At 44.4% G+C, this 24,101-nt stretch overlaps 1 protein-coding gene across 1 annotated transcript; it reads right to left on the bottom strand.

The window, feature by feature from the left end:
* On the bottom strand, positions 1–23,271 carry SLC37A3 (solute carrier family 37 member 3). Its single transcript, XM_009649232.2, has 15 exons — positions 22,322–23,271; positions 21,346–21,521; positions 20,257–20,371; positions 17,713–17,805; positions 17,142–17,225; positions 15,796–15,941; positions 15,049–15,145; positions 13,851–13,935; positions 12,575–12,756; positions 9,569–9,710; positions 8,223–8,324; positions 6,252–6,299; positions 5,149–5,300; positions 3,343–3,408; positions 1–2,480 (listed from the first exon to the last, which is right to left on the bottom strand). The coding sequence occupies exons 2-15, from the start codon at positions 21,444–21,446 to the stop codon at positions 2,388–2,390; spliced, it is 1,506 nt and encodes a 501-aa protein (XP_009647527.1). The 5' UTR covers positions 21,447–21,521; positions 22,322–23,271; the 3' UTR covers positions 1–2,387.
* Between the last annotated feature and the right edge of the window lie 830 nt (positions 23,272–24,101).

Raw genomic sequence — 24,101 nt, 5'->3', positions numbered from 1 at the left:
CAAGTCAAAGTAAGTTTATTCACATGAGATCAGTTTGGACGTGATCAGATTGAAAACCTTTCTCCATCCGAGCACCTTGAGGAAGCACACGGAACCAGAAATCCAGGATGACAACAACAACAAAACAGCCCTGAAGTCGTAGGCACGCCTCGCTAATTGAGGGTGGCCTCAAAGCACCGCCGCACACTTACATGCGAGCTGCCGGGCGGCTTGCGTTTGCAGGGCTCGCAACACATCTGACACTTCTCAAGAGGGGACAGAACTGTTTACAGGAAACCATTTGTTACAGGGGGCCTGTCTCTCCTCCCCCTGGCCCCAGCGACATCCCTTTCCCACCCCACCTTTCACCAGAAGCTTATCTAGCGCCCAGCCGGCCGGCCGAAAAGCTCATCCAGGTTGGAATTTGAAGCCACAGATTCTCAGACACCGTGGCTGGGGCAAACGGTGCCGCCATCAATTTTAAGAACTGAATTTCAGGGGGTTTTGATCCTGTTTGTGCAGGGGCTAATGAGTGGTTTGGGATGTGAACACTAACCCCAGGGCATAATTCTGAGAACAGGATGATGGATTCTCAGCCTCCTGCTCTAATTATACAGGCAAAAATTGGAATGGGAATGAGAAGAGACAAGAACAGGATTCAGGTCCCTCATCAGCTTAATGTCATTGTTTTCCCAAGCACAGAAATTTTTCGAGGGTTAGCAAAAAATGCAAGAATCACCTCCACCGAGAAAGAAAGAAAGAGACTCTCAGAGTGTAAAATGGAGCAACTGAGTTTCACAGAAAGCAAAGCTGCGCACAGAGCCATCGCGTCGCTGCAGAAGCAGCAATCACCAAGCAACCGTTCCATACAGGAAAACCATAAGGCACTAATAATGTTCCACTCATTACAATCAACACATGAATAAAACCAGACATTCATAAATTTAAAAAAAGAAACTAATATTCACTGTACATTTTAAAAAGGCAACTTTTCCCATTTAAAAAGTTTCAAATTTTCAGCTCCAAGAATTTTCCTGCCCCCCACCCCCATCCAGGCATCGCTGACTAGAGATGGTTTTGATCGGAAGTTCTGCTGGTTAACACCTACCTATTACAACAAAACATCCCAAGGCATAAGCAGAAAACAATTTGTTGAGAAGTTACTCGACGACCCCATTAACATCACCAACAAACGCTAGAGGTGTCAGTCAGTCAGTCACCCCGCTTACCGCAGCACGGCAAAATACTCAAATACCCCCACGCTGAGCGCAGTCACGTGTTTTTAGTGCTGACTTGCATTTGCCTTTCTCTTCAAGATTCAACTCAAGCTGTAAAACCCTGGGGCTTGAGGTGCCCTAGGCAGCTGTAGGCAGAGGACTTGCTCATTGATGCTATTCCGTGAGTACGCTTCAGTCCCTGTCTGGAAGCCCATGCCCGGGAGCAGCCAGGTCCCTTAAATGCCTTCAATTCCATCCTCGTTCTCTTTGCTGGAGATGAGCAGTTGCTCAATGACTATGAAATCAAGAGACACCAGCTTCCTTGAGAGGATCACCCAACGGTCCCATTTTGGTCAGTATTGATCAGAGTTCAAAGCAGTAGTGAAAGTATTTGTGTCCCGTTACTGATCCCCAAAGCCATTCAAAGATCCTTTAGACACAAAGGATCGATTAAGGCTTATTCTGAGAGATCACAGTAAAGTATTGCACACTATTTGTCTGCTTAAATAGTTAAAAACTGAAATCTCATTTCCCAGAGATTAGTAATATTACTATTATTATTATTATTAAAAAATGCTAAAAACAAATATGGAGGCAACTTCTCCATGTGAATCTACTGGAATACGTGAGAGTTAATAGCTAAGGATAGCAGAGGTCTGCCTGTGCAGAGACTTAGCAACAGCATTTTTCTGAAGAACTGGACAGCGCAAATTCCAAATAATTATTTTTGCCCTTTCTAAAAGCTAAAGTGATCGTAAATTTAGACTACCCATGAAATGCACTGTATGATTTCACCGGCACAACAGGGCATCAAAATTCCTTGCAAGACAGCCTCTCCACCATCGGTTTTAAACAGTTGACCTTTGGTCAGGACATTCAGAAATAAATAAGAAAGGGTATAGCAGTGAGACCACCCACCAGAAGACCCTTGTGTGACTGCTGACATGGAAGAGTCTGGCAGGCCGGGACAACCCGCCAGTCCCATGGATTGTCTAGTTTAGGCCAGCAGCTCCATGATGCGGGTGGTCTCAGGACGGGTATTTGGCGCTTCGCTACTGAGCTCGCAAAGGCAGGTCAGTCGGGTCTTGCAGAGCCGTTTTGAATTAGTCCGAACCCGGAGGATGTAAGAAACAAGCCTCCCAGAGTTTTGATTAGTGTCTGTACGACAGTCCTTCCAGAGGCAAGCAGAAGTCACTCAGCCAGCATTCGCAGGCGCCGCTCATGCAGAAGCAATTTGACCTCCCTCACTATTAATGGTGAAATGAACAGGATTGTTGAACTCGTCTGTGAAAAGAAGCATATTCAGGAGAGTTAGCACAGAGCAACCATAGCTGCCGCCATCCTGCACTCCAATGCGCATTCAAGGCCTCCCCAGAAAGATACAGGCTAAGAGAAGCGATGACAAAGTGGCACAGGAGATGGAAGGGCTGAGCTTGCAGAAAAGCTCGTATGATTTCAGCTGTCACGATCTTCTCTTCAGAAAGAAGATAAGCTCTTCACCTCCTCAGCGGCCTTCCTCCCGGCCACCTCTGCTGCTTACCAAAGCAGCCTTTTCCCTTGTCAGCACAGCTGCAAAGGCAACTCCTGGCACTTCCAGCAGGGAAGAACGGGTGAATTGTACAGCATTCACCACTGGAGCAATGCTGGAGAGATCAGGGCCTGAATGGTCTTCTCCCCCAGTGGTATATCAGGGCAAGGCATTCTCATTTTAGTTTCAACATCCTCACTGCTCCTTCCACTAATCTTCAAGGGCTAGCAAACAAGCAGCTGAACTCCAGCTCCCTGAAAATACTAGGAACTATGTATCGTGGAGATGAAGGAGGAAAAAGTCCTGCCTTGGAAGTCAGTCAGGCGGCATGAGCTTTAGGAAATGCATACTGGTATTTTTAGGCAAGGATTTTTGTGACCTCTGCCACAATCTCAGTTCCTGTTTGCCAACGTGACTCTAAAGGATCCAAAAGGAACCCAGTTGATTCGGGCACTCTGAGGCAAAGGCACATCATAGACCACTTTGAGAATGGCATCACAGCCTGCAGCTGCTGCAGAAATAGATTGCGTGTCTAAGTCACAATTTTCAGGTTCTCACAAAAACTTTCTATTGCAAATTGAACTTTGACAAAGAATTTTAAAAAAGGAGATTTCTTACCATTAGGATAAAGAAATAGAAAACCCACATCCATCCCAGGTTCTCCTGGATCAAAGACACCAGATACTAAAAAGAAAGGCAAAAAAAAAAAAAAATTTCAAACTGGGAAGATAAGCATGACTTTCAGGCATTGCTCTCTCATTTTCTAGAATTTGTGGGCTGTTAACACTCCATACAGAGCCGATCACAAAACCTTCCAGCTGATCTTTTCCCATCAGAAGAGATGACTCAGGACAGCAGCCTTTCTGTATAAAACCCACAGTCTCAGCAAAGCTGAGATACCATCCTGAAGCCTTACAGTAACTCAGAGCAGCATAAAGACAGAACCGAACTACAGTTTCAAAGGGTGACAAATTGACTCCGCTGCATACAAGGTTTTTGCACTGAACACTGGGACATAAGTGGATGTAAGTACTCTCAGAAGAACTAAAAGCTCTAGAATGGCTTATAAATTACACAGGACGCATTTTCAAGAGCTGCGCAACCACTAACTACTTAACCCTTCATCGTAGGCAAGACACTTGAGACTACAGTCTGTTCTGAACTGAATCCTAGTTCAATGGGACTAGGCAGGCTACAAAACAAAAATGTATTCCCTATTAGCAGATTTATATTCAGATGCTGTACAAGGGCCTCCCTTCTCCACTCCTGGGTATATTAGCACAGAACAGGATCTGAATTTCTAACATGTTCATTGTGCGTTTGATGTTATTCACACACCCCCAGAATGACATCATGGTTGTCTGTTGAAACAAATGCAATGTTCGAATGGGAGGCAGGTGGAATTTTTCAGAACTAAAAGACCCAATTTTTATGATGACGTATGGTCTGTGTGTGGGAAGACAGAAACACTGTAGACAATGCAAGAACAACACTGAGTGTAACAGTGCACTTCAAGGTGTCCACAAAGCACTTGCAATTTTCCATGTTTAAGGGAGGTAAGCAGCATCTTTCCTACGAAATAAAGACTGAAGGATTATATTTATCAGGCAAGTACAACCCCAAATCTCTTTCCAGAAAATAAACTTGCGTGCCTTGCCTGCATTCTAGGTATTTTACCAGCGCTAGAGGATACCTGGAATAGAACTGGCTCCGATCTTTCTACTACATCCTCCCCTCCCCAAAGCACCACTGCGTTCTTCCACATAGTTAACACTTGTATTTGAGAAGAAAGAATGTCCCCAGTGGGCACACCGTCAGCTTCCTTTTCTGCAACAGTCTAGTCTTCAGACTTCTGGCAGCATACCGTGAGGACTATCAAAGCAGCTGGTGCTGGATTTACAAGGTGTAAGAGACATCCATAGATAAAAAGGAGGACCACAACTAAAAGCACATTTTAAATTACTTTATAAATGCTGTAACGTTCATCATAGGTATTCTAATTTTATTCTGTTATACAGGTAAACTCTGTAAGCAAAGATTTTGCTATTACCTTTGAACAAAAAAATCCCAAACTTCAAAATATTTTATTTTCACTCTCTGTGAAGCTGACCTTTACTTGCTTTTTGGAGTTCAGGATATGAAAGTCTCCAAAATTCATTTGAATTGTGAAAATGCCATAACATTAGCACTATGAATACTTAGTTTAGTTCTTAATTCAACTGCTTCCACTGGAAGCTTAACACACACGTGTTCTCTTGGTTGTTTCTTAAATAAATAAATATTTTTTAAAACCACCAACCAAACCAACCCTCTCTTCCTCTCTCTCTCCATGCAACTTTAGATTGAGAAATAAGCTAACATCTCTAACCACAACAGACTCTTTGCCTCCTTCCCCAGACCTCTGTTTTCCTTTGGTAGCCTCACCTGGCCCATTGCAGCACCAATACTGCCAGTTCCATCCACAATTCCCGTGACTGTTGCCAGAGCCTCGCTGCTGCCTTTCACCAGATCCTGGCGCCCCAGGTCAGCAGAAATTGCAGAACTGATCATGTTAGAAGGGCCTCCGATGAAAAATCCTGGAAGTGCCAAGAAAAGAGTCTTGGTGCAAAGCAAGCAAGAGGGTAGTTCCTCAACAGAACATCTTCAAAACACAGATTTTTCTACCATGCAAAGCTCAGGAAAAGGATTAAGTCTAGGGACAGTGATCGCAGACTAACTGTAGGCAGAAGTGTACCCTCAGAGCTGAAGCACATGGTCATGGCACACCCTGTGTACCTCAAGTACACACACAGAAATTGCCAGCAAGCACATTTTCATCCAACAGCAAAAACGAGGTAATTAGCTGTGGCACACTCTGCAAGAAGAGTCAGGACACACCAAACCGAATACAGAGAGCTGCTTCTGAACAGCACGCATATATACACCCTCAACACAAAGCAGATGTAGACGCATCTCTGCTTTGGAGTACTATACCCCCATACTACTGCCTCAGTCTCCAGGGACTGGTGAAGGAGATGGAAAAAAAAAATGCAACAGGACAGAGAGTTCTAAAGTGGGAGTGTTTGAAAAGAAAGGCTCTATTCATGCAGGCTAATCTTAATTCCATAACACAGTATAGTGTGTCTGGTAGCAGACAAAGCTTGTGACCTCTCACAGTACACAGGGCATTTGGGGTTCTGACAGACAAACACCCTCAAATTCGAGCTGCAGCTCATGACTTTGCCATATATACACTTCCTCAGATACCAGATCACTGACAGCTATTTTGGCATAAATCCGTCCTCATCATACTGAGCCAAGGCAGACCCCTTTAGTTCCAAGCCATTATTCTATACAGTCTATATTCTATACCTCTCTCTGTAAGGCAGTTTTCTACAGCTGTATTCCAAAAGTAACAGAAATTGGGCCTCAGCTTTTACTCTTTCTGCAAAGCCAGCAGAGATGGCAGCACACACAAATGCATTACCACCACCTGAGGCTGGTGTTACAGATTTTTCTGCAGTTGATACTGACATTTGATAAGATACCTGTAATTGCCATGATCACAGCATTGATAGGTTTGCTGTTTGGAGAACCTGCAAGAGAAAGACCAAACAAAACAAATGAACCTGAGAAAGCAACTTATTTAGGATCAGAAAGAAGCATGCACACATCCAGTTTGAACTGCCTGTTCAATTAGCGACATAGTGACACCAGTAACTTCTACCTGACCAGAGACTTTTACAGAGATTAGTCTTGCTGCAAAGGCATTTAGAGACTAAAGACCCAGAAGTTTCCCTAGAGCACTTTACAGCAGAAAAATCACCTTTGCCATTAAAATTTTGTGCCCTATTTCGATATCAGATTTGCCTGGCTCTGTGTTTCAGCCCTTGTCATGCCTCTTTCTATGACAGAGCTTGCATTTACCCACCTTGAAAGTCCATTTGAATAGTAAGAGAATCCTCCCTCTGTCTCTCTGGGGAAGTTAAGACTCAACTCAACCTCTCCCATCATAAAGTATTCAGCACTTGAATCACCCTTCCACTCGTTCTGAATCTTCCAGGATCTTTTTTAAAATACAGAGATTAGATCTGGAGGTAGTACTCCAGCAACTGCCTAAACAACGCTGCACAATAAAGTAAAAAACGCAACCCCCCATAACTTCACTCCTCCTTACAAAGCCATGCTTGGGTATCTACCGGTTCTGCTTGCCTTTCCAGGAACAGCCTCACACTGTGTACACGCAGCTGGTTTTCCACTACAGTCTCTCAGTCCTTTTCAGACACTGTCTTCCCCGATACCTCACTTCCAGGCATCACCTGAATTCCTTGCTCACTGCTTCAACTTAGGGCCCACACATGGTCAAGTTACCACGCGTAAGGCAAGTTGCAGCCCTCTTCACATATTATCAGGCCATTATTACTCTTATGGGCAACATGCTATGAGCATGAAAAGGTTTCCTGGTTTGGCTGATAGAATTTAATTATCACACTGCAGTAACTTTGCATCACCTGTCTGAGCCTTCTGTACCTGGCGGGACAGAGTTAAGCACGAGACACTTGGACCTCTGGCTGCTCTGCTCTCTAGAGCAAACTTCAAACTTCATCAGCAATAACTTTATATTTGCTTCCAATTCACTTTTGAAAGTAATGAGTCAGCACATGAGCCTATAAAACGCCACCAAACTCAATCCTTGCTATTTAATGATTATACCTTATTGACCTTACTTTGAGACTGAACAAGTAAGCCAGCCTGGTTCTGAAAGGCATGCTCTACTGTTTGTGTCCAGCTCTGGCAGTGGTATCTGTCCACAGATCTCAAAGTGCTCTATAAAAGCCGGTCCCTATTTTGGAGGAAGACACGGAGAAGTGAAATGACATTCCAGGGAGTTAAAGCACTCTGGTACCACAGGACCTTTCTGTCTGAAGATGCAAAACTGCTACCCTTGGAAGAGCTTCACAGATGTTTCATAGAAATGAGATCTGCCTGTCTCCTCCTACTCAGTTTCCCTGGCAGACTCCTTTCAATAACCAATCGCTGAGAACTGTATCTATTATAAAAGAGGCAGAAACTCAATTTCACCACTTACAGAAGCATAAGTGGTTAAGTCTTAAGAGCTTCTGACTCTTTGTAACGTATATATACTCCAGCACAAATCTGTGCCCAGATTCTCTTTCCTCTTACTATAGGGATGCAACTGAGATTCCCTGCTCTGCCAGTTGTGGTGTTGATATAATGACAATGCCAAAAATCTCACCGACACTGGAGAAGGATCAGTACCGTAACTCACCAGCACAGGGAAATCCAACCACTCAGCTAATTCTTTTCCACCTCATTAACCAGAGAAGAGATTTCTTTCTGTGCAGTACCACACTTGAGGCACAATAGACCAAAAGGCGCCATACTGATCCAGAAGCAGTTTCAAGACCAGAAAACATAATTAGAACAGGCTGTGCTCTGGTTCTCTCTAAGCACCACCGAATGAACCTCTTATCACTGCACAGCAAAAGCATACTCACGGCTGTATCCAAAAAGAGAGCCTACAGCAAAGAGCAGGCTAATTGCTAGCACTGGAGCTCTCTTCTGTAGCACATCAGAAATCAAGCCCTGGATAGTCCCACCTGCAAAAAAATAAATCATTGTCAGGTTCAGGATGCTAACGCCTCGAACAAAACTCATTTCACTGAGCACAGTGGCCTCTTGCCTTCTCATCAATACTCATTCTCTCTAAAATCCTGAAAACGAAGTCTCCTGCCCTTACTGCTCCCCACACAGACACAACAGTAAACTTAAGTGGCTCAGATAGAGCAGGGAAAACTACTCACACTGCTTTCCCAGGAATTTATTACTACTTTTTTTCTGGCACACAACTAGCCAATGCTCCTGCTTTCTTTTTCCTTCCCCTGTAGGACCATCACAGCTCTAGGATCACCCCAGCTCTGGATGTAAGCAAGCTTAACATCGTTTCTGTTTTCTTTAACGGAAAGTGCAGGAAAAGGCATTCTTTTTCATAGGGAAAGCATTAGCACACAGGGGCCTCATATTCCCTACTGTCTCACCTACTTAGGGTAGGTGCAACTAATTGCAACAAATGCTGATAGCTGATAAAAATCATGTTATGTGTTATTGCTACCTGTGTAGGAACTGCTCCGCTGGTAAAAACTAGAATGTTGAGAAAGCCTAACATAGAAAAGGCCACAGAGGCAAAAAAAATGACCCTGAACAGACCAAAACAAGGATGTCTATTCTAGGAAAGCTAACTGGACAAGGTAATAAAGCAAGAAACTGAGCACAGGAGAGTGGAAGTCTAAACACATACACAATATGGTCTTTATTCTGGAGGAATAGGGTCAGATTTTGCAGCCAGCAGAAACAAGTGCAATTAGATTTTATTTCTGAACATAACAAAGTTGTGCCTGCTCTGCTGAGATCTGCACCGAGTCTGTTCTTAAAAATACAGGACAGAAGGGACAGTACAGAACCCAGTAAGTCCAGATCTAAACATTCCCTCAAGGGTACCTGTCAGAAGGAAGTAGCAAGCAGCAGAAACAACTATTTTGTACATAGCACTTTTCAAGAAGTCCGAGTGAGTAAGGAAAAATGCCCACTGGGGCAACATCCAAGAATATGATCATGTCCTTTAAATTACATCTAAACTCTTTAGGGGGCTCACATACTCTGTGTTTTAGGAAAAAAATAAAAACCAAAAAATGAACAGCCAAGCAGCCACATACATAACTAGACTTTTCATATATTCAGTAAACAGCTAGATCAGTAAACAGCTGAACATGTCTGCTCTGAGCTGCATTCACTGTCCTTCCTTTTCAAACGCTAGCAGGAAGATGTCATTCACTTGGTCACTCACCTATGATTCCTCCCACATCATACCAGATTGAGAGCTGGTCAGCTTCTGCTTCCTTCCATCCAAAATTGTTGCTGAGGTAGAAGGGCAGCCAGAAAAAGAATGAGTAATTCACCAGTTTCAGGCAGGCATAGGCCAAAGAGTACTGGAACAAAGAGAGGGCCAGTAAACAGTCAGCACTTGAGAAATACAAACAGTGTTTCTGCTTCTTCCCATAAAGCTCTGTACCCAGCTAAAGCTTTCAGGGGGAAGTGCTTCTGCATTTCACCTAAGATGGCAGCATTATGAAAGCTTAATGCTGAACATCAAAGGGAACCCAGGAATACAAAAATCACTGTCACGAAGCTTATTTTCTTTCCACTGAATGCAATGGGTTAAAACACTTTCAGTGTAATCTTGAGACGAAATGACACCGGGCTTCAAAAAATAAAGGGAATTTAATTCACCTTCTGAAGAGAAGGGAGCCAACCACATAACATGAAACAAGCTTGAGATATAGTCGTCTGCGCATCATGCTGAGAAAAGTTGTCTGAAGTAGTTCCTCTGTGCTACCTTTTGCTGCTCAGCAGGCTCATCTGCTTACAGCATCAGATGAGAAAGCTTCGTTTACAATCCCCAGGCAGGTATTCCAGGACACAAGATGAAAGGTTTGGCCAAAGCTAAGCACGTGCTTCCAAACCCAACAGCTGAGACAACCTCCTGCTTTTGGCTGCCGGGCTCAAGTTCTCCTTAGCTAGCAGGAGATCTCCTTCTTTAGAGCGTGTGGCAAAGATTTGTTCTCTGGGATGGCTGGCCCCAGCATGCAGAGGGACAAGGCACACTATTTCAGTAAGGCCTCCTGATAAACACTGACATGGCAGTTCAAGGAACCCGTATTTGAAGAGGTAAACGAGAATGATGGTGGAAAAAACCAGCCTGTTAGAATCACAGGTTTTGAGACTGTATGTGTATGTACGTACCTGTCTTTGAATTTCAAAAAGCAGATCTTTTTCTATATTAAACTCCACAAAATCATCTATTCTGAATTTATATTATTTTAATAGATACATCCTTTTAAGGTGTATTATTAATGCTTTTTCAGTCTTACAGGACACAAACTAATCTTCACCACACATGTAAGACACAGGGATATTGGGTAAGAGTTCTCCTGCCTCTAGGTGTGAGAACTGCACTGTACGAAGCGATATTTATTACAACGTGCTTAGAAACTGTCTACCAGCTCGTCTGAGTGATTAAACATGGAATTTCTAGAGGCTCAGGGGAAAGCTGTCTTCCACCATATCACTCAGCAGGAGAAAAGAGGAACTATGAAAAAATATGTCAAACAAAGTCTTTGCAGAATCTTGACAAGGCTTTGTAGGTTGCCTCAGTATTTGGTCTCTCACTGATCTGACATAGTGACCTGGTTTGGCTGGGCACTGGTCTGACATCAGATAAAACTCACAGACACAGAGATGTTCATGTTGCTGGGTTAATGCCCAGAACGTGTCTTCAAAATCCCAAGTACAGAAACAGCAACACCAGTTGTGTAGTACCTCCTTATGTTCTGACCAATGAACATCAACTGAGGCAGCCTCCACCACTATGAAATTTTGCCTAAATGTTCTTTGTACATCAGCCCATTCTTAGCACCACCAAACCAGAGCCATAGTTTATACGGCATTTAGCCGTATTAGGAAAGAACTCAAGATGGGTAGGCTTCCTTTTGCCATCCCTCAACCAAGGTCTTAACAACAGAACTGGTTGTCCAGCACTCTAAACCCTGACAATCCACCCATCCCTTCCAGGTTACCTGGCAATACCGTCCATTCAGTAGTTCTGCTTCATCATCAAATCCAGACAGCTCACACTGCATTACTGAGTCAGCCACCCTGCCCCCTTTCTTGTACCGGTTCTAGTATTCAGGGGGCACACAGCCCACTGACACAGAAAGTTAACATTGTTTCTTAATGGCAGATTAATTTTTCAGCTGAACCAAATCCATGAATTGGGCAATACTGCTGATGCAGAAGTACATGTTCTCACACAAGGGACAGGATGAGGATATGTGGAAACTGCATCATCAGGCCTTGTTTCCAGCTGTTTATAAAAAACACGCCTACTTTGCCACGCATTACATCATGCTGATTAAGGCTTTTCAGGCCAGCTTTCTGCTTTAAGGCAACTAAAAAAAAAAAAAACAAAGCTCAGTTAATTCCTGTTTATAGAATATGATGGCTAAAATCTGAGATGGGACCTAGAGTTTTAAGAATTGAGGGGGTTCTGTCTAGATTCTAAAGTGGATGTAAACTGTTGGTGTAAGGACAACACAGAGCAGAATCTGGATGCTTCAGAATTTGGAAAAAGCAGAAATAGGCAGCCTGGTGCAACAATGAAGATCTCTAGAATTTACACAATTACTATGGCAAATGGGGAATTATGAACACGAGAAAAGAGTAAGCAGTACAAAAATAAACCTTTCAGCAGTTCAGTCTGGGAGGACTTCTGGCATGACTCGTGGACTAGTGATTAATAAGCAAGGAAGAAGCTTTCTGCTTTAAGGCAACTAAAAAAAAAAAAAACAAAAAACAACAAACCCCAATATCAGCACCACAGAGTTCTGTGTGATGCTCAGCTAGCCGTGAGAATCCCATTCCTCGGGGCAGCATAGCTACCTTACCAAGAAAGCATCCTACAGCCACCTTTGCTCATGGCCTTCCTTCTAAATTCAGCAGCCAAAAGGGCAGGATCTCTGCAGCCCTTAGTTGGCTCATTACACACACTGAACGAAGCAGGAGTCCGATGGGAAGAGCAACACGCAACCACATACCTGGACAGTGTTATAATCCACACACGCAAGGCTGACAGTCCCAACCCCAAGGTTTTAACAGCGTAAGAAGTCAAATGTCAACAACTACAACACATGGCCAACACACTAACAGTGATGTCAACAAATGCTGAGGAGACAAAAAGTCAGCTTTATGTTTAACAACATTAAGTCAGTTCTCACTCAAGAATCTGTGTCCTCACCAGTACTACACCCGGGAGGCAACAAGCCTGGAAAAAGCCAATGGCCTTTGGCTGGTTGTCAGTGTCAGTTGCTTGAATAGAGTAATTCCGGTCATCATCATCTGCATCATCATTGCCCATTAAAGGTCTGTTGGCATCTTCCTCCGCACCGCCGTCTTCATCTGCTCCAAGCTCAGGGAGGCCTGAGTTTTACAAAGGATATGCAACAGGAAAAACGGACCACAACCTGTTCACCCTCTCCCCACTCTAAAGCTACGCTCGCTTCTTTTAAGCAATTCTCCCTTCTAGCAATTCCCTCGCTCTCCCATACCTCCATCCTCCTTTGGCTTAGAAACTCTTCTAGATGGTGTTCTGCAGTGTCGCCAGTTTCTACCCTTTGTCTTCTAGCGCTCTTGAAAGTATTCTGTCTGATCCTGGCGTCGGCTTTCTGTTCTGAGTGTCTGGCCATTAGTTGGAAGACACAACAAATTAGTGCATTACCCCCCTTATTTAGTGGTTGGGATCCTCGGGCCTGGCTCCTGCTATGACTTCCCTTGAGCGTGGAGGCTGAGTGTACTAGCAGCTACTCGGGCAGCTGCTGCCTGTTAACGCCTCCGCTGGAACGGAAACCCTAGGAACTGCACTGCGCTCTCTGGGCTGCTGAGTGCTCTTACGAGCACTCTTTACGGTAGCTTTAGAGCTAGCAACTTTATAGCCTTTGCAGGCACCTGGGAAACCTCCTCCGTGGCCCTGTCAAAGCCCAAAAGCTCTTTTGTTTTCCTGTTACGCTTTGGCTTGCCTGCCATCTTCTCAGAGAAGGACCATATCCAACCTGAGAGCTATTTAACCAGCTGCAGGAGACCTGCAGACAAGAAGTACTTTCCCTTCCCACTGCACAGTTAAGGCTTGCATAATTTTCTTCTACAATAGCCAGTTACCAGTTTACCTACTGCTTCTTTAAAAAATATTGGTTTTCCAGGTGAAGAAAAACCGACAACTAGACACATTCTAATGGAGATATTAGAACCAGGTTGGGTTTTTTTCTTTTTAACTTTTTTTTTATTTTATTTTGCTTTTTAAAATATCCAGACCCTATACACATGATGCACAGTGGCATTTAATGTGATCTTGGCAAGTAAAGCATTTGCTCCATTAAATACACTGAAGCACAATACCATTTTATAAGAGCCCTGAAGATAAGTGCTTTCAGAAGGAGCAGTACTTTTAGTATTACATGGAAAGCTGCAGATCTGCTTTCCACAAAGGGACTGAAATGCTACAGCCCTCTTCTACTTACCCACTTCCTTTGGTGACGTCAGGAGCCCAAAGAAGACAATGACTCCTCCAGCAAACTGTACTGAGGCAGTCACCAAGAAAGCATACTGAAGATAAATAAATAAAAGACTGGTTTTTAAAACACTTTTGGTCACATAGGCTTCGCTGACTAACGTGGTTTCTTTACATTCCAACCCTGTCAGAGAGTAAACACAGCTACATCAACCCAAACTACATCCATGAAACTTGGAAAGAAGTGATCTGTGCATGTCCCGAACAGACTTGGTTCTCGCTAAGCTGAAAGAGCACATTGAAACAGCTGCTTTAGTGTACTGAGGTGACAGCAGTGAGAAAGGAGCTCGCCCAACACACAACCACAGATCCAGCTATACTGGAAGGGACTGCTCAAAGAAGGGTCAAACACCACAATCAGACCAGGTTGCTCAGGGCTTTGCTCAATCAGGTCTTGAAATCCTCCAAAGACAGATCCTCCAGGCTCTGGCCCCTTGTTCCAATGCTTAACCTACAGTGAAACAGTTTTCCAAACATACAGTTGGAACTGTCCCTGCTTCACTTCAGACCCACTGCTTTTTAGCACTCTCACTGTGCAGCCCAGGAACGAATCTGGCTCTGATTTCTCAGCAATCTTCTCGCAGGCTTTGGAAGACTGCTACTTGGTACCCTAAGCCTCCTCATCTCCAGAGTGACAAGCTCAGCTCTGTTAGCCTGTCCTCATAGGTCACGCGCTGCAAGATGCGCAGGTTCACTCACATTCCCTGCATTCCGTTGCCCACCTGCCACATTACAGCAACGTAGTGCGTGCCTGGCCTCTTCCCAGTTGTAGAAGCTATGCTTCCATGCCTGTCAGAACCTCACCACTATTCAGCAGCAGTGACTTCAGTTAAGTGAGAACCGGTGATGGATGGCTCTGAAGAGCACTTTAAAGCCACGCAAGTCAGAAGAGGGTATACTATAACACTAGGGCTCTTCGATAACATCAGTCCCATTTACAAAGAAGTCTCAGGCTCATTTCTCTCAACTTGGAAGGGTCAAGAAAGGAATATCCTTTCTACTCTGCCTACTGCTTGCTACCACAGAATTCAGGAAGATTAAACTGGACACTCTGAACCTGCTGTCTCTCAGACGCAGTGTAAGAAACTAGTCTCTCATAACCCAATCAGACATGCAGTCCTAATTAGAAGCCAGACAGCAATACCTACCTCATAGCCATATTTGAGGACACAGGAGGCAAGGAACGCCCCGAGGATATTTCCCACAGATGCACAGGCACTCCAGAGTCCAAACACAAAACCTCTCCTGCAAAAGGGGAAGAAAATTTGAAAAAGGCAATGCGGGGAGAGGGGACATTAGGAGCAAGACAAAGAAACAACATTTGAGTGAACTTTAGCTTATGAATAAAGTTACAGCATTCTCCCAGGCTGCTTCAAAAAGACTCAAAGGTCACTTAAAACACAGAATAATTTGGGGGGTACCAAATAGATAAGTGAGGAATGTTCTATCCTGAAACACCTGTGTTACAGCAGAAGTGAGCTGGCAACAACACAGTTACAAGCTATGGCTAGAGCTCATCTGCAATACCCAGAAGTGACAGAGTTGAACCTACAATGAGTCAGTTTCCATTCGGTCTCTTCAGTGGTAAGCAGACAGAAACAGGTTTTCCAGTGGCATGAAAATGAAATTCAGCCACTCTGCACTACTGAGACTTCTGAAGCTTGAACCTGTGCCTTTAACACACACAGTTGTGTTCACACCAAGCTGTTCTGTGGCTCCAGAAAAAAAAATAAAATAAGGAAAAAGAAGAGAGATAATAGTAACAAGTAAGGCATATTTCATCCCACATGACTTCAATTCTGACCTAACAGTTGGCCTTTTTGGTTTGAGACTTTCAGCTCGATCTGCCACTCAGCAGGTCAGACAAGTAAGTCACCAAAGAAAACTCAACTTACCCAGCTTTTCCAAACCAATTGCCCATGACAGCAACCACACAGGGCCAACCAGTGGACTGCAGCAAGCCATTCACAACCCAGAGACAGCAGTAGAACCACTTGTTGTAGAAATGCAACCATTCTGTGAGTGTGCCAAAGAAGAATACCTAGAGAGGAGGGGAAAAACAAAGCAAAACAAAACAGAGAAGAAACCCTGAAGCTACTGCTGAAAGCCAGCCAGGAGTATGGTCCTAAAGAAGAACTAACATTTCAGGGAGAAGGTCCCCCGCAGGGGCCAGGCCAGAAGCAAGCCTGGCTTTGTTTAAGAAAGAGCTCAGAGCTAACAGCACCCTCTGCTGAGCCACCACAGCACTGACTCCAGAGCCCAAACAATTCCAGAGACAAATGTGCTGTCAGGGCACTTCCACTCCAAAAGACTTTTATCTTTGTAAACAGCACAGTTATAACAGGAGAGGAGAAAGAAAGAAAGAAATGCTTTCAGTAACAACGCTAAAAATACGGTGGCCTCTTGATCTGCTATTGTACTGACATCTGAATCCACAAGGCAAACACAAAACCCTCAACAGTCATTTATCTTCGTAAAATTCAACATAAATACTACAGCCAGGTCTCAAATTACTAAGAGCCCTAACCCAAACTAGCCAAAATAAACACACTTTGTGGCACACTGTGCTCGATGCATGTCTGTGGTCATGTGTTTGCGGAACGCAATAGGCCATAGAGGAGTTTGTAGCTGCTGAGTAAATCAAAAGCACTCCACACATTTTTACCACTACTTTAATAACCAGAAAACCACAATGAGATAAAACTGATTCACACTTATCTGCAGTGGCTTAGAACCTGAAGAACCCTTTTGTTTTAAGTGGACATTTTCTTTTGACACATGCCCTCCCAGCAATTACAAAATAAGTAAATGGATGATTAGCATGGCCTTTAAAGAAGACAGCAAAGACTGTGTTTGGAAGCAAAAGCCTTGATGACAACATATGTGGGGTGGGAGAACAGTTATAATACAAAACAGTCCCCGAAAGTCCAAATAGACCAATCTTATACAAAAGCATCAAGTCTCTAGACGGTGCCTCAAACTTAGGAATTTCCTTCTGACACAGTATCCATAAATAGATATTTCAGGAAGAGGTGAGTCATCTAACATAGCTCTGTGCTTTAGACAATGCGATAAGTGCATCCAGGGCAAAGTTTTACACACAGACTTTGAGACCACTGAGGCACAGCTATAGCTCACAAGCAGATTCACACAGAAACAGAGCCTCTTCTCCCCTGAAGTAAAACCCTATCCAGAAACCCTAAGAGAGATTTCTAAATCGCACTAGTATGTTCCGACTTACCACCAGAGCAGAGGAACACATGCCAAAGGACAAAACCCAGCGTAAATTCAGGCGATCCCCAACTATGCCACTGACAAAGAGACCCTAAGAACAAAACACAGCATTAAACAAAGCCACACGATTTGTATCTGTTATCTGCAAGAATGAAAATGACGTAGAAGGGTCAAGCCGATCCAAATGTCGTTGTTATACCAACTTACAGTTCGATTTCAACTACTTCTTCCGCCACCAAGGAAACCCTGCTCATAGTTGTTCATTAAATTTCTAATTTTTAAAAAATTCAGCTAAGAACTTTTGGAGAGACAGAACTAGCCCTCTCACCCACTGGTGACAGGGGTGTGAGAAATTCTGAAGTGATAGTATTTCTCTTGCGTTTCTAACAAGCATCTTCACACAGGTGACAGGCATAGGCAGAACTAACAGAAAAAGAATCTGGTCCTGAACTAACCTTTCTAACTGCATTAGTACTAGGCAAGTCCAAGAAGATCCTGTTCATCCCCTCCAAACATGGGTGTGATCATCCCAATAAGATCCAACCAAAGCTTAGCAGCTTTGGGTTCGTTTTACTCACCATAGCATAGGAAAACAGAAAGATAGTGTCCAGTGTCCCCAAGAAGAGAGTTGCTTCTTCTGCATTTGGAAATAAAAGGTTGCTGTTCCAGAGCTACAGAGAGAAAATTTTAACAGGTAAACAGGGAGAGGCATAGCTCATTCTACTCTTTTTCAATGGAAACCCCAACTCCAAAGAGGAATAGCATCTGGCCCCAGCAACCTCCCTTTCCTCAAAAACTTTCATTATCAAATCAAGAACAATTCTGGCATTATCTACTGCAGAAAGCATCCACTGCCACTTCGCTTCACTTCTAAAGGGCAAGCTAGCAAACCAGAAGTGAGAAATGCTCGTTCTACCTGGATCAGGACAAATGACTGGCAAAACAAACCCTGCTTCTAACAAGGATGCAACCGTTAGACGTCTTCTCACACAGAAACACTGATGAGCACCTTAATAAATAATACAATAAAGGCATATTCTGTTTTATGTGAGGTGTCTCTTCTGTACTTATCCTGCTGTCTTCACTAAATGAATAATTCCCTTGAAGTATTTGTGGCAGCAACCGTAGTAAGAAATGACAGACCACAAACAGAAAAGAAAGAACACAAAAGGAACAAGGGGAAGAAATAGACTGGTTGGAAAGTATTTACAATGAACTCCAGTCACTAATGTTGTTATTTTTTGTGCTTACCCCAAGTTTCATTCTACTTTCAATATGATCAAAAAAAGGGAAAAAGACTCAACTGTCCCCAAACTATGATTAGTGACATCAGATGAAAATAGTAAGCTTTGAGGATGACTTGAAGAACTGATAAAGTTAATCAGGACAAAGTTTTCTTCCCTCCCCACCATGGCCCCATTAGAAAACAAATAAACAAACCCAATCCAAACCTGACCTACGGATGCACCTAACTCAAATATCATCAGTTTTCATTTGATTCTACCTCTCCAGGAGAATATCCTGTACAGACAACACTAATTGCACATCCACTTAGTTTAAAAGATGTAACATTGGTAAGGCCTAGCGACACAGCTCCTGCTTAAGTCTCATGTGTCCAAAAAAAATAATTAATCCCTTGAAAAATACTTTTTGCCACTTGAGGCCACCAACACATACTTACACCTGTAGCTTTCAACTTTTAACCAGCGATCCCTGGAGGTCCACAAGCTATTAAGAGTCTTAGAAAGAGAATCAAATCTTTTGTCATTAGGCTTAAATTTATTAAACAACCTCCGTAGAACTCACAAATCTTTACAGGCTGAAAAGTATAGATCTAAGTTGTCCTAGTAAAATCATACCAGGGCCTACTCACAAAACAATTGCAAAATATTTTGTTATAATTTAAACAAAATATTTTTAAGCATAAAAATAAAGAACTGTACTTAAGAAAATACACCAAAGTTCAAAACTGATAGCACATGACTTCTCTATTCATGTCCTTTATCTGTTCTATTAATTTCCCCAAATGCGCTTTACTCTTAACTGATGTAAGTGAAATTGATACCAAAAGGACCGCTTCAGCCATGTTTCTTGATCAGACACATACACCTCAACATCCAGCAAACACCAAATCATTTAAAACTATCAAAACAGCTTCCACAATATACTAGTTGTTTGAGCGTCAGTTAAGGAACTAAATATAAACACCTTGTAGGTCATTTTAGCAACCCCGAGACGCTCATTCCTTTTTGCCATACTATAAAATCCTGAACACATTACGGGCCCAATTTTCTGTTTTCCCTTATCAAAAAAAGTCAGCATTTATCATCCCCCCCCAGTCAAACGTTCAAACAACCAATGATTTCTAATGCAGACAGCACCCAAGCAACCGACTTGGAACTCCCTGCTTTAATAGATCTCATGGCCTGCAACCAAGCTCTTAATGTAAGATTTCTTCTGCTTCTCAAAAGCGTCGGGACAAGCCACTGCTAAAAATAAGCATGCCCTTAAAAGGACTACGGGTAGGAGCCAGGAGGTAGCTCTTGCATTCCCATTTGTGAGGTGCAAGCAGTACACAACTTCCTTTTCTGCAAATAAACACTGCCAAAACTCCCACTGCTTTCCCTGCAGCTAGGAGTACTGAACAAGGGGTACTGGATGTTGAGCATTTTTTGAAATCAGACCTTTTAGACACAAGATAAAAGGTCATACTTCAGTATCAATTTAGGATAAGCAGACAGCACTTTCAGATAGCTTCCTTCTCTCCTACTTTGGCTGGCCTGTAAGCCCATTAACTGCTCTCATTTATTGCCTCCAGCACTTCAGAGGTAGGGTCCCTTTTTTTCCCCCCACCTCCGTGCTACTACAGAGACTCTCCTGCAGTTCCCATTTCCGCTGGAACACTGTAACTTCTTGAGAAGTCTCTCTCTAGGGACCACTAGGAAAGATTTCACCACCACCTGATGATCCAGAAAACTACAATTCTGACGCCTGGATGTTCCCACTCACATTCTGAGAAGCGTCCCTGATGGAAAGGTAAAGGCACCTCTTCAGCACCACAAGCCCAGCATACTGGAAGGTACCCATCCTTCTTTGCATTTGCCTATCCCTTGTGTCCTTACCTCATATGGCTGGAGCTCAGGGGCCGTGCTGTTTAGGCAGGAGGGAGTCCATTGACTGGAAATGCTGACTTTGACATTACTGAATGTCTTCCTGGAAGCATGGAGAAGGGAATAACTGCCAGAAAAAACACAAGCACAGGTTGACCAAATCTTCTCTGGAGGTCAAGCGGAAAAGGGTGGGACGCAAAATACAAATACGTGCTGTCTAAGCAGGCAGCATAGCAGAGGACTGGCAGTTTTGGAGTTGGTAGTCAGCAGTGGGAGCCCCCAAATTATGGGTAGGCACACTGATTTTAGTGCGGAGTTGTGAAATAGGGTCTTGGCTGGGAAGGACCTCCTCTTTTATTTTCAAAAGAGAAGGTGACTGTGCAACAAACATTTAGGTACCTCAGGAGAGAAAAAAAAAAACCCATGCCAATAAAGAGAAAAGCGAGAAGATGCACTCGTCTAGCTAACCACCATTACCAGTGCTCTTCCAGAGACAGATCAGGCATCAGTGGCAGTATCACTGTGAAGAGCAAAGAATGTCAGCGAGGCAAAGTTTGTAAGGAGGGGCAGTATGGTATTCCAGCTGTTGTCAGCTGGTGTAACAGACAAGCTTTCAACAAACAAATCTAGCAGACCTTCAGATCTGAAGGAGCGACCTCTCTGTTTGAGGCCTGTCCACCCTCTGCAAACAGCACTTTTGGGAGAGAAGAGGACCCCAGAAGCAACGACAGTTATGTTCCATCAGTCAGAACAGGCATTAGAGTTGCGAGCATTCGGGTTTGCTTCCTTCCTCGTTTCAGCTAGTTCCTCCCCACACCCACCCGTGTTCACCCTTCTGCAACAGACTGCTGCCAGCTTGGCACAGCCAGCCTCACCTCTGGTGCAAGCCCAGTTTGTGGCTGGACTCCCCAGGGGCATAGCACACATAGCTCCCCTACTGCATGACTCCCAGACTGGTTAGTACGACCGGCTTTGAAGTTTGTTTTCAAGCCAAAGGTTAAGACTACTTCCTCACCTTCATTTTCCTCCCTTGGACATGCCCTCACCTCCCCAAATTCAGCAAGATGACCAATTCTCTGTGCAGAGGTACTCTCAACCTACCTGAAGAAGGTGAGCAGGAACACAACAACATGATGGTGGGTGCAATGGGACACAAGGCCTCTGTTTGCAGGCTGCCTCCGTAAGCTTCCAGGTAAAGCCATCCTCCTGGCAGCCCTACCCCTGCTCCTGCCCTTGACCACAAAAGCTGGATGGTGCTTAGGTCATCTTTCTTCTCACTTAAACAGAAGAAGGTGAGAAGGGAAAGGGAAAAAAACAAAAAACATATTTGAATTAAAACACATGCATAAAATGCAGCTGTGTTCCCCGAACAGCTGGAATTCAGCAGGAACAAGTCTATGCCATTCCTTCCCAATTTGTTTCACGCCACTGCCCATCTCATCACCTGTACATTCCTTGACACCTTCTACGCCCAGAAATGTCTTTTTACTCCCATTCACCCAATACCCCCTTTGTTATCCTCCAACCCACTTATTTTTTGTTCCCCTCCTAGAAGATGCATCTTCAGTGCCCACCACCAAAGGAGTTCCCCCAGGATCTACCAACTTCCAGTGCTCCCATGCTAAAGACCATTCCGCACCTTTTACATACACGGTGCACTACAGAGTGGTCACAAATAAACTAACTTTCCGCTGCTACCTGGCTGGCTATAGACTGGTGAATTAAGTCAAGGGAGCAGCACTTGGTTACTGGTGGGGAATGGGTTTGGATCTAACTGCCTCCTTAAGGTGTTCCTTGAGAGAATATACCAGCGAGCGGACTTGCACATCTGGAAAAAGGAAAGTAACTGCGAGGACAGTGCCGACATCCAACAGCTAGACGCCCTGCCTGTTCGTTCTCAAGCCCTACATTACAGCTCCATCTGTCACGAACTCATTAGCGCAGCATGTGGCAAGTCACACTTTCCCGTCCCTACCTGTAGGGCACGGGTGGCATCTGCCTAAACTTCCAGGTACCAGATATTATCAGTACTAAGGAAAGGCTACGACAGACACACAGTTTCTTAGTGCTGGCTCACGCCACGCTACTCCGCTCCCCCAGCTGTGCTGGCATGGCCAAGGGGCCTTTTCTGCAAACCGAGCCCGAGAAACGATCCCGTGGGGCAGCGAGGTGGTGACTCTCTCTCCACACCTCCCTTTTGTTTTCTCGGCAGGGATCTTTCCAGCCAGATTTCCCCGCCATGGCTCACAAAGCAGGTACACAAACACTTGGCGTCTGTGCAACAGCGAGGGCAGTGCAGAGAAAGACACGCTGTACACTGACGTCGCTGCTGAAGGCAGAACTTGGTTCTGTTCACAGTAGCAGCCTTAAGTCAGCGAGACAAATCAGCTGGTGGGAGCTGCGCCTCCAAGAGACATTTAAACACCACACGCTTCCCGGGTGCTGAGGAGAGGTAAAATAACACACCACCCTTGTTCCCCCAAAGAATCAGAGCTGAAATAAGACCGAGCATAACGCCTTTGTGTTCTTTCATATCCACAGGTGGTTTTGGGTAATGATTTGTAGATCTGACAGAAGACTTTTCAAGTTCAGCTTCATAACCTCACTCAGAGACCTCAGAAGTCATTGTCCAGACTCTCCCCCCATCCAAATTTCTGCTGCTGAAAAGCCTGTATTTCACAGAGATATCTGCTTTTCCTTTTAATAACTTTTAAAGGTTTCGTCAAGACAACTTCCGCTGTAAGAAGTCCTCCTTTCCTGTTTCCTCAGTGACGACGTGCGCCTGACTGACAAACAGATGCCAGCTACTGCTGGATACATTAACCACCACCGAAACTGAGGCCACATCTGGCCTCCAAAACAGAGTACGGCATGGAGATCCTCCGAGTAACAGGGACCCAGCTACTACACCTTTCAGACACTGGAGTAATGTTTATGCTACACCACACTTGAACGCCTCCATTCTCATCCAGAACAAATGCAACAAATCTATAGAAGATCTGAGACCGTCTACCCAGGGAAGTGGTCGAGTCCCCATCCCTGGAGGTATTTAAAAGACGGGTAGACGAGGTGTTTTTAGGGACACAGCTTGGTGGTGGGATGGCACTGTTAAGTTAACAGTTGGACTTGATGATCTTGAAGGTCTTTTTCAACCTAAATGATTCCACGATCTACGCAGCCCAGGTGCAGCTGAGCCATTCCTCCAGCTAGGACAGCCCAACCAGGTCCGGGAGCACCTTCTGGCAGGGAGATGCTTCTAGGCTGCTTGGGCTCACACCGAGGAAGGGGGAGCAGAATCACCTACAGTAGGGGCTGTGGGAAGGCAAGGCTAAGCCTGGAAGAGGCATCTTCGCAAGCAGTCTTGAAACTACATCCATCTAAGGTCCCAGACCATTTCTCAACATCAACGAATGAAAACTCCGCACCCATGCACGTATCACTCGAGGCTACTCCCTTTCAGGCAGCAATGCAACTGCTCAGGGCTGTCCCCCACCCAAGCTGCACAAAGAAGAGAAAGGCACCCGAGGCACTCCAATTTCCCAGCACCATGCTCCTTACAGGCCCGTGAACCACACGGTCCGCTGGTCAAACGCAAGAGCTTGTTCTCCTTCCCTGCCTCTCCCTCCCCTCCCACCAGCCAACCGCAGGTAACAGCGCTCTCCCGAGGAAAGCAAAACACTGCCAGTTGTGCAACGCTGCGGGAAAAGTTCCTTCCTTGGGTAATCAGTTCGCAGCCCAAAGCACAAGATTTACTGCTCGCTTCACATCCATGTATGCAAATATAGATCTTGTTTGTCCAAGATACTGAGTCTTTTTAAAGCTAAGATCTGGCTTTGACCTTAAAGTCACTTTTTCTT

The sequence above is a fragment of the Egretta garzetta genome, unplaced genomic scaffold, assembly GCF_000687185.1.
Source record: "Egretta garzetta isolate BGI_Z169 unplaced genomic scaffold, ASM68718v1 scaffold321, whole genome shotgun sequence".
In the NCBI taxonomy this organism is placed as follows: Eukaryota; Metazoa; Chordata; class Aves; order Pelecaniformes; family Ardeidae; genus Egretta; species Egretta garzetta.
This window is presented reverse-complemented; position numbering and strand designations above follow the sequence as displayed.

Bases quoted from the DNA above. Each gene is read 5' to 3' on its own strand.
- SLC37A3 (XM_009649232.2), bottom strand. From the start codon at position 21,446: ATGGCTTTACCTGGAAGCTTACGGAGGCAGCCTGCAAACAGAGGCCTT. The intron at 8,325-9,568 runs GTGAGTGACCAA...ATTTTTTTGCAG, and splicing joins TGATGTGGGAGGAATCATAG to GTGGGACTATCCAGGGCTTG. The intron at 5,301-6,251 runs GTATCTTATCAA...TGGCACTTCCAG, and splicing joins TGTGATCATGGCAATTACAG to GATTTTTCATCGGAGGCCCT.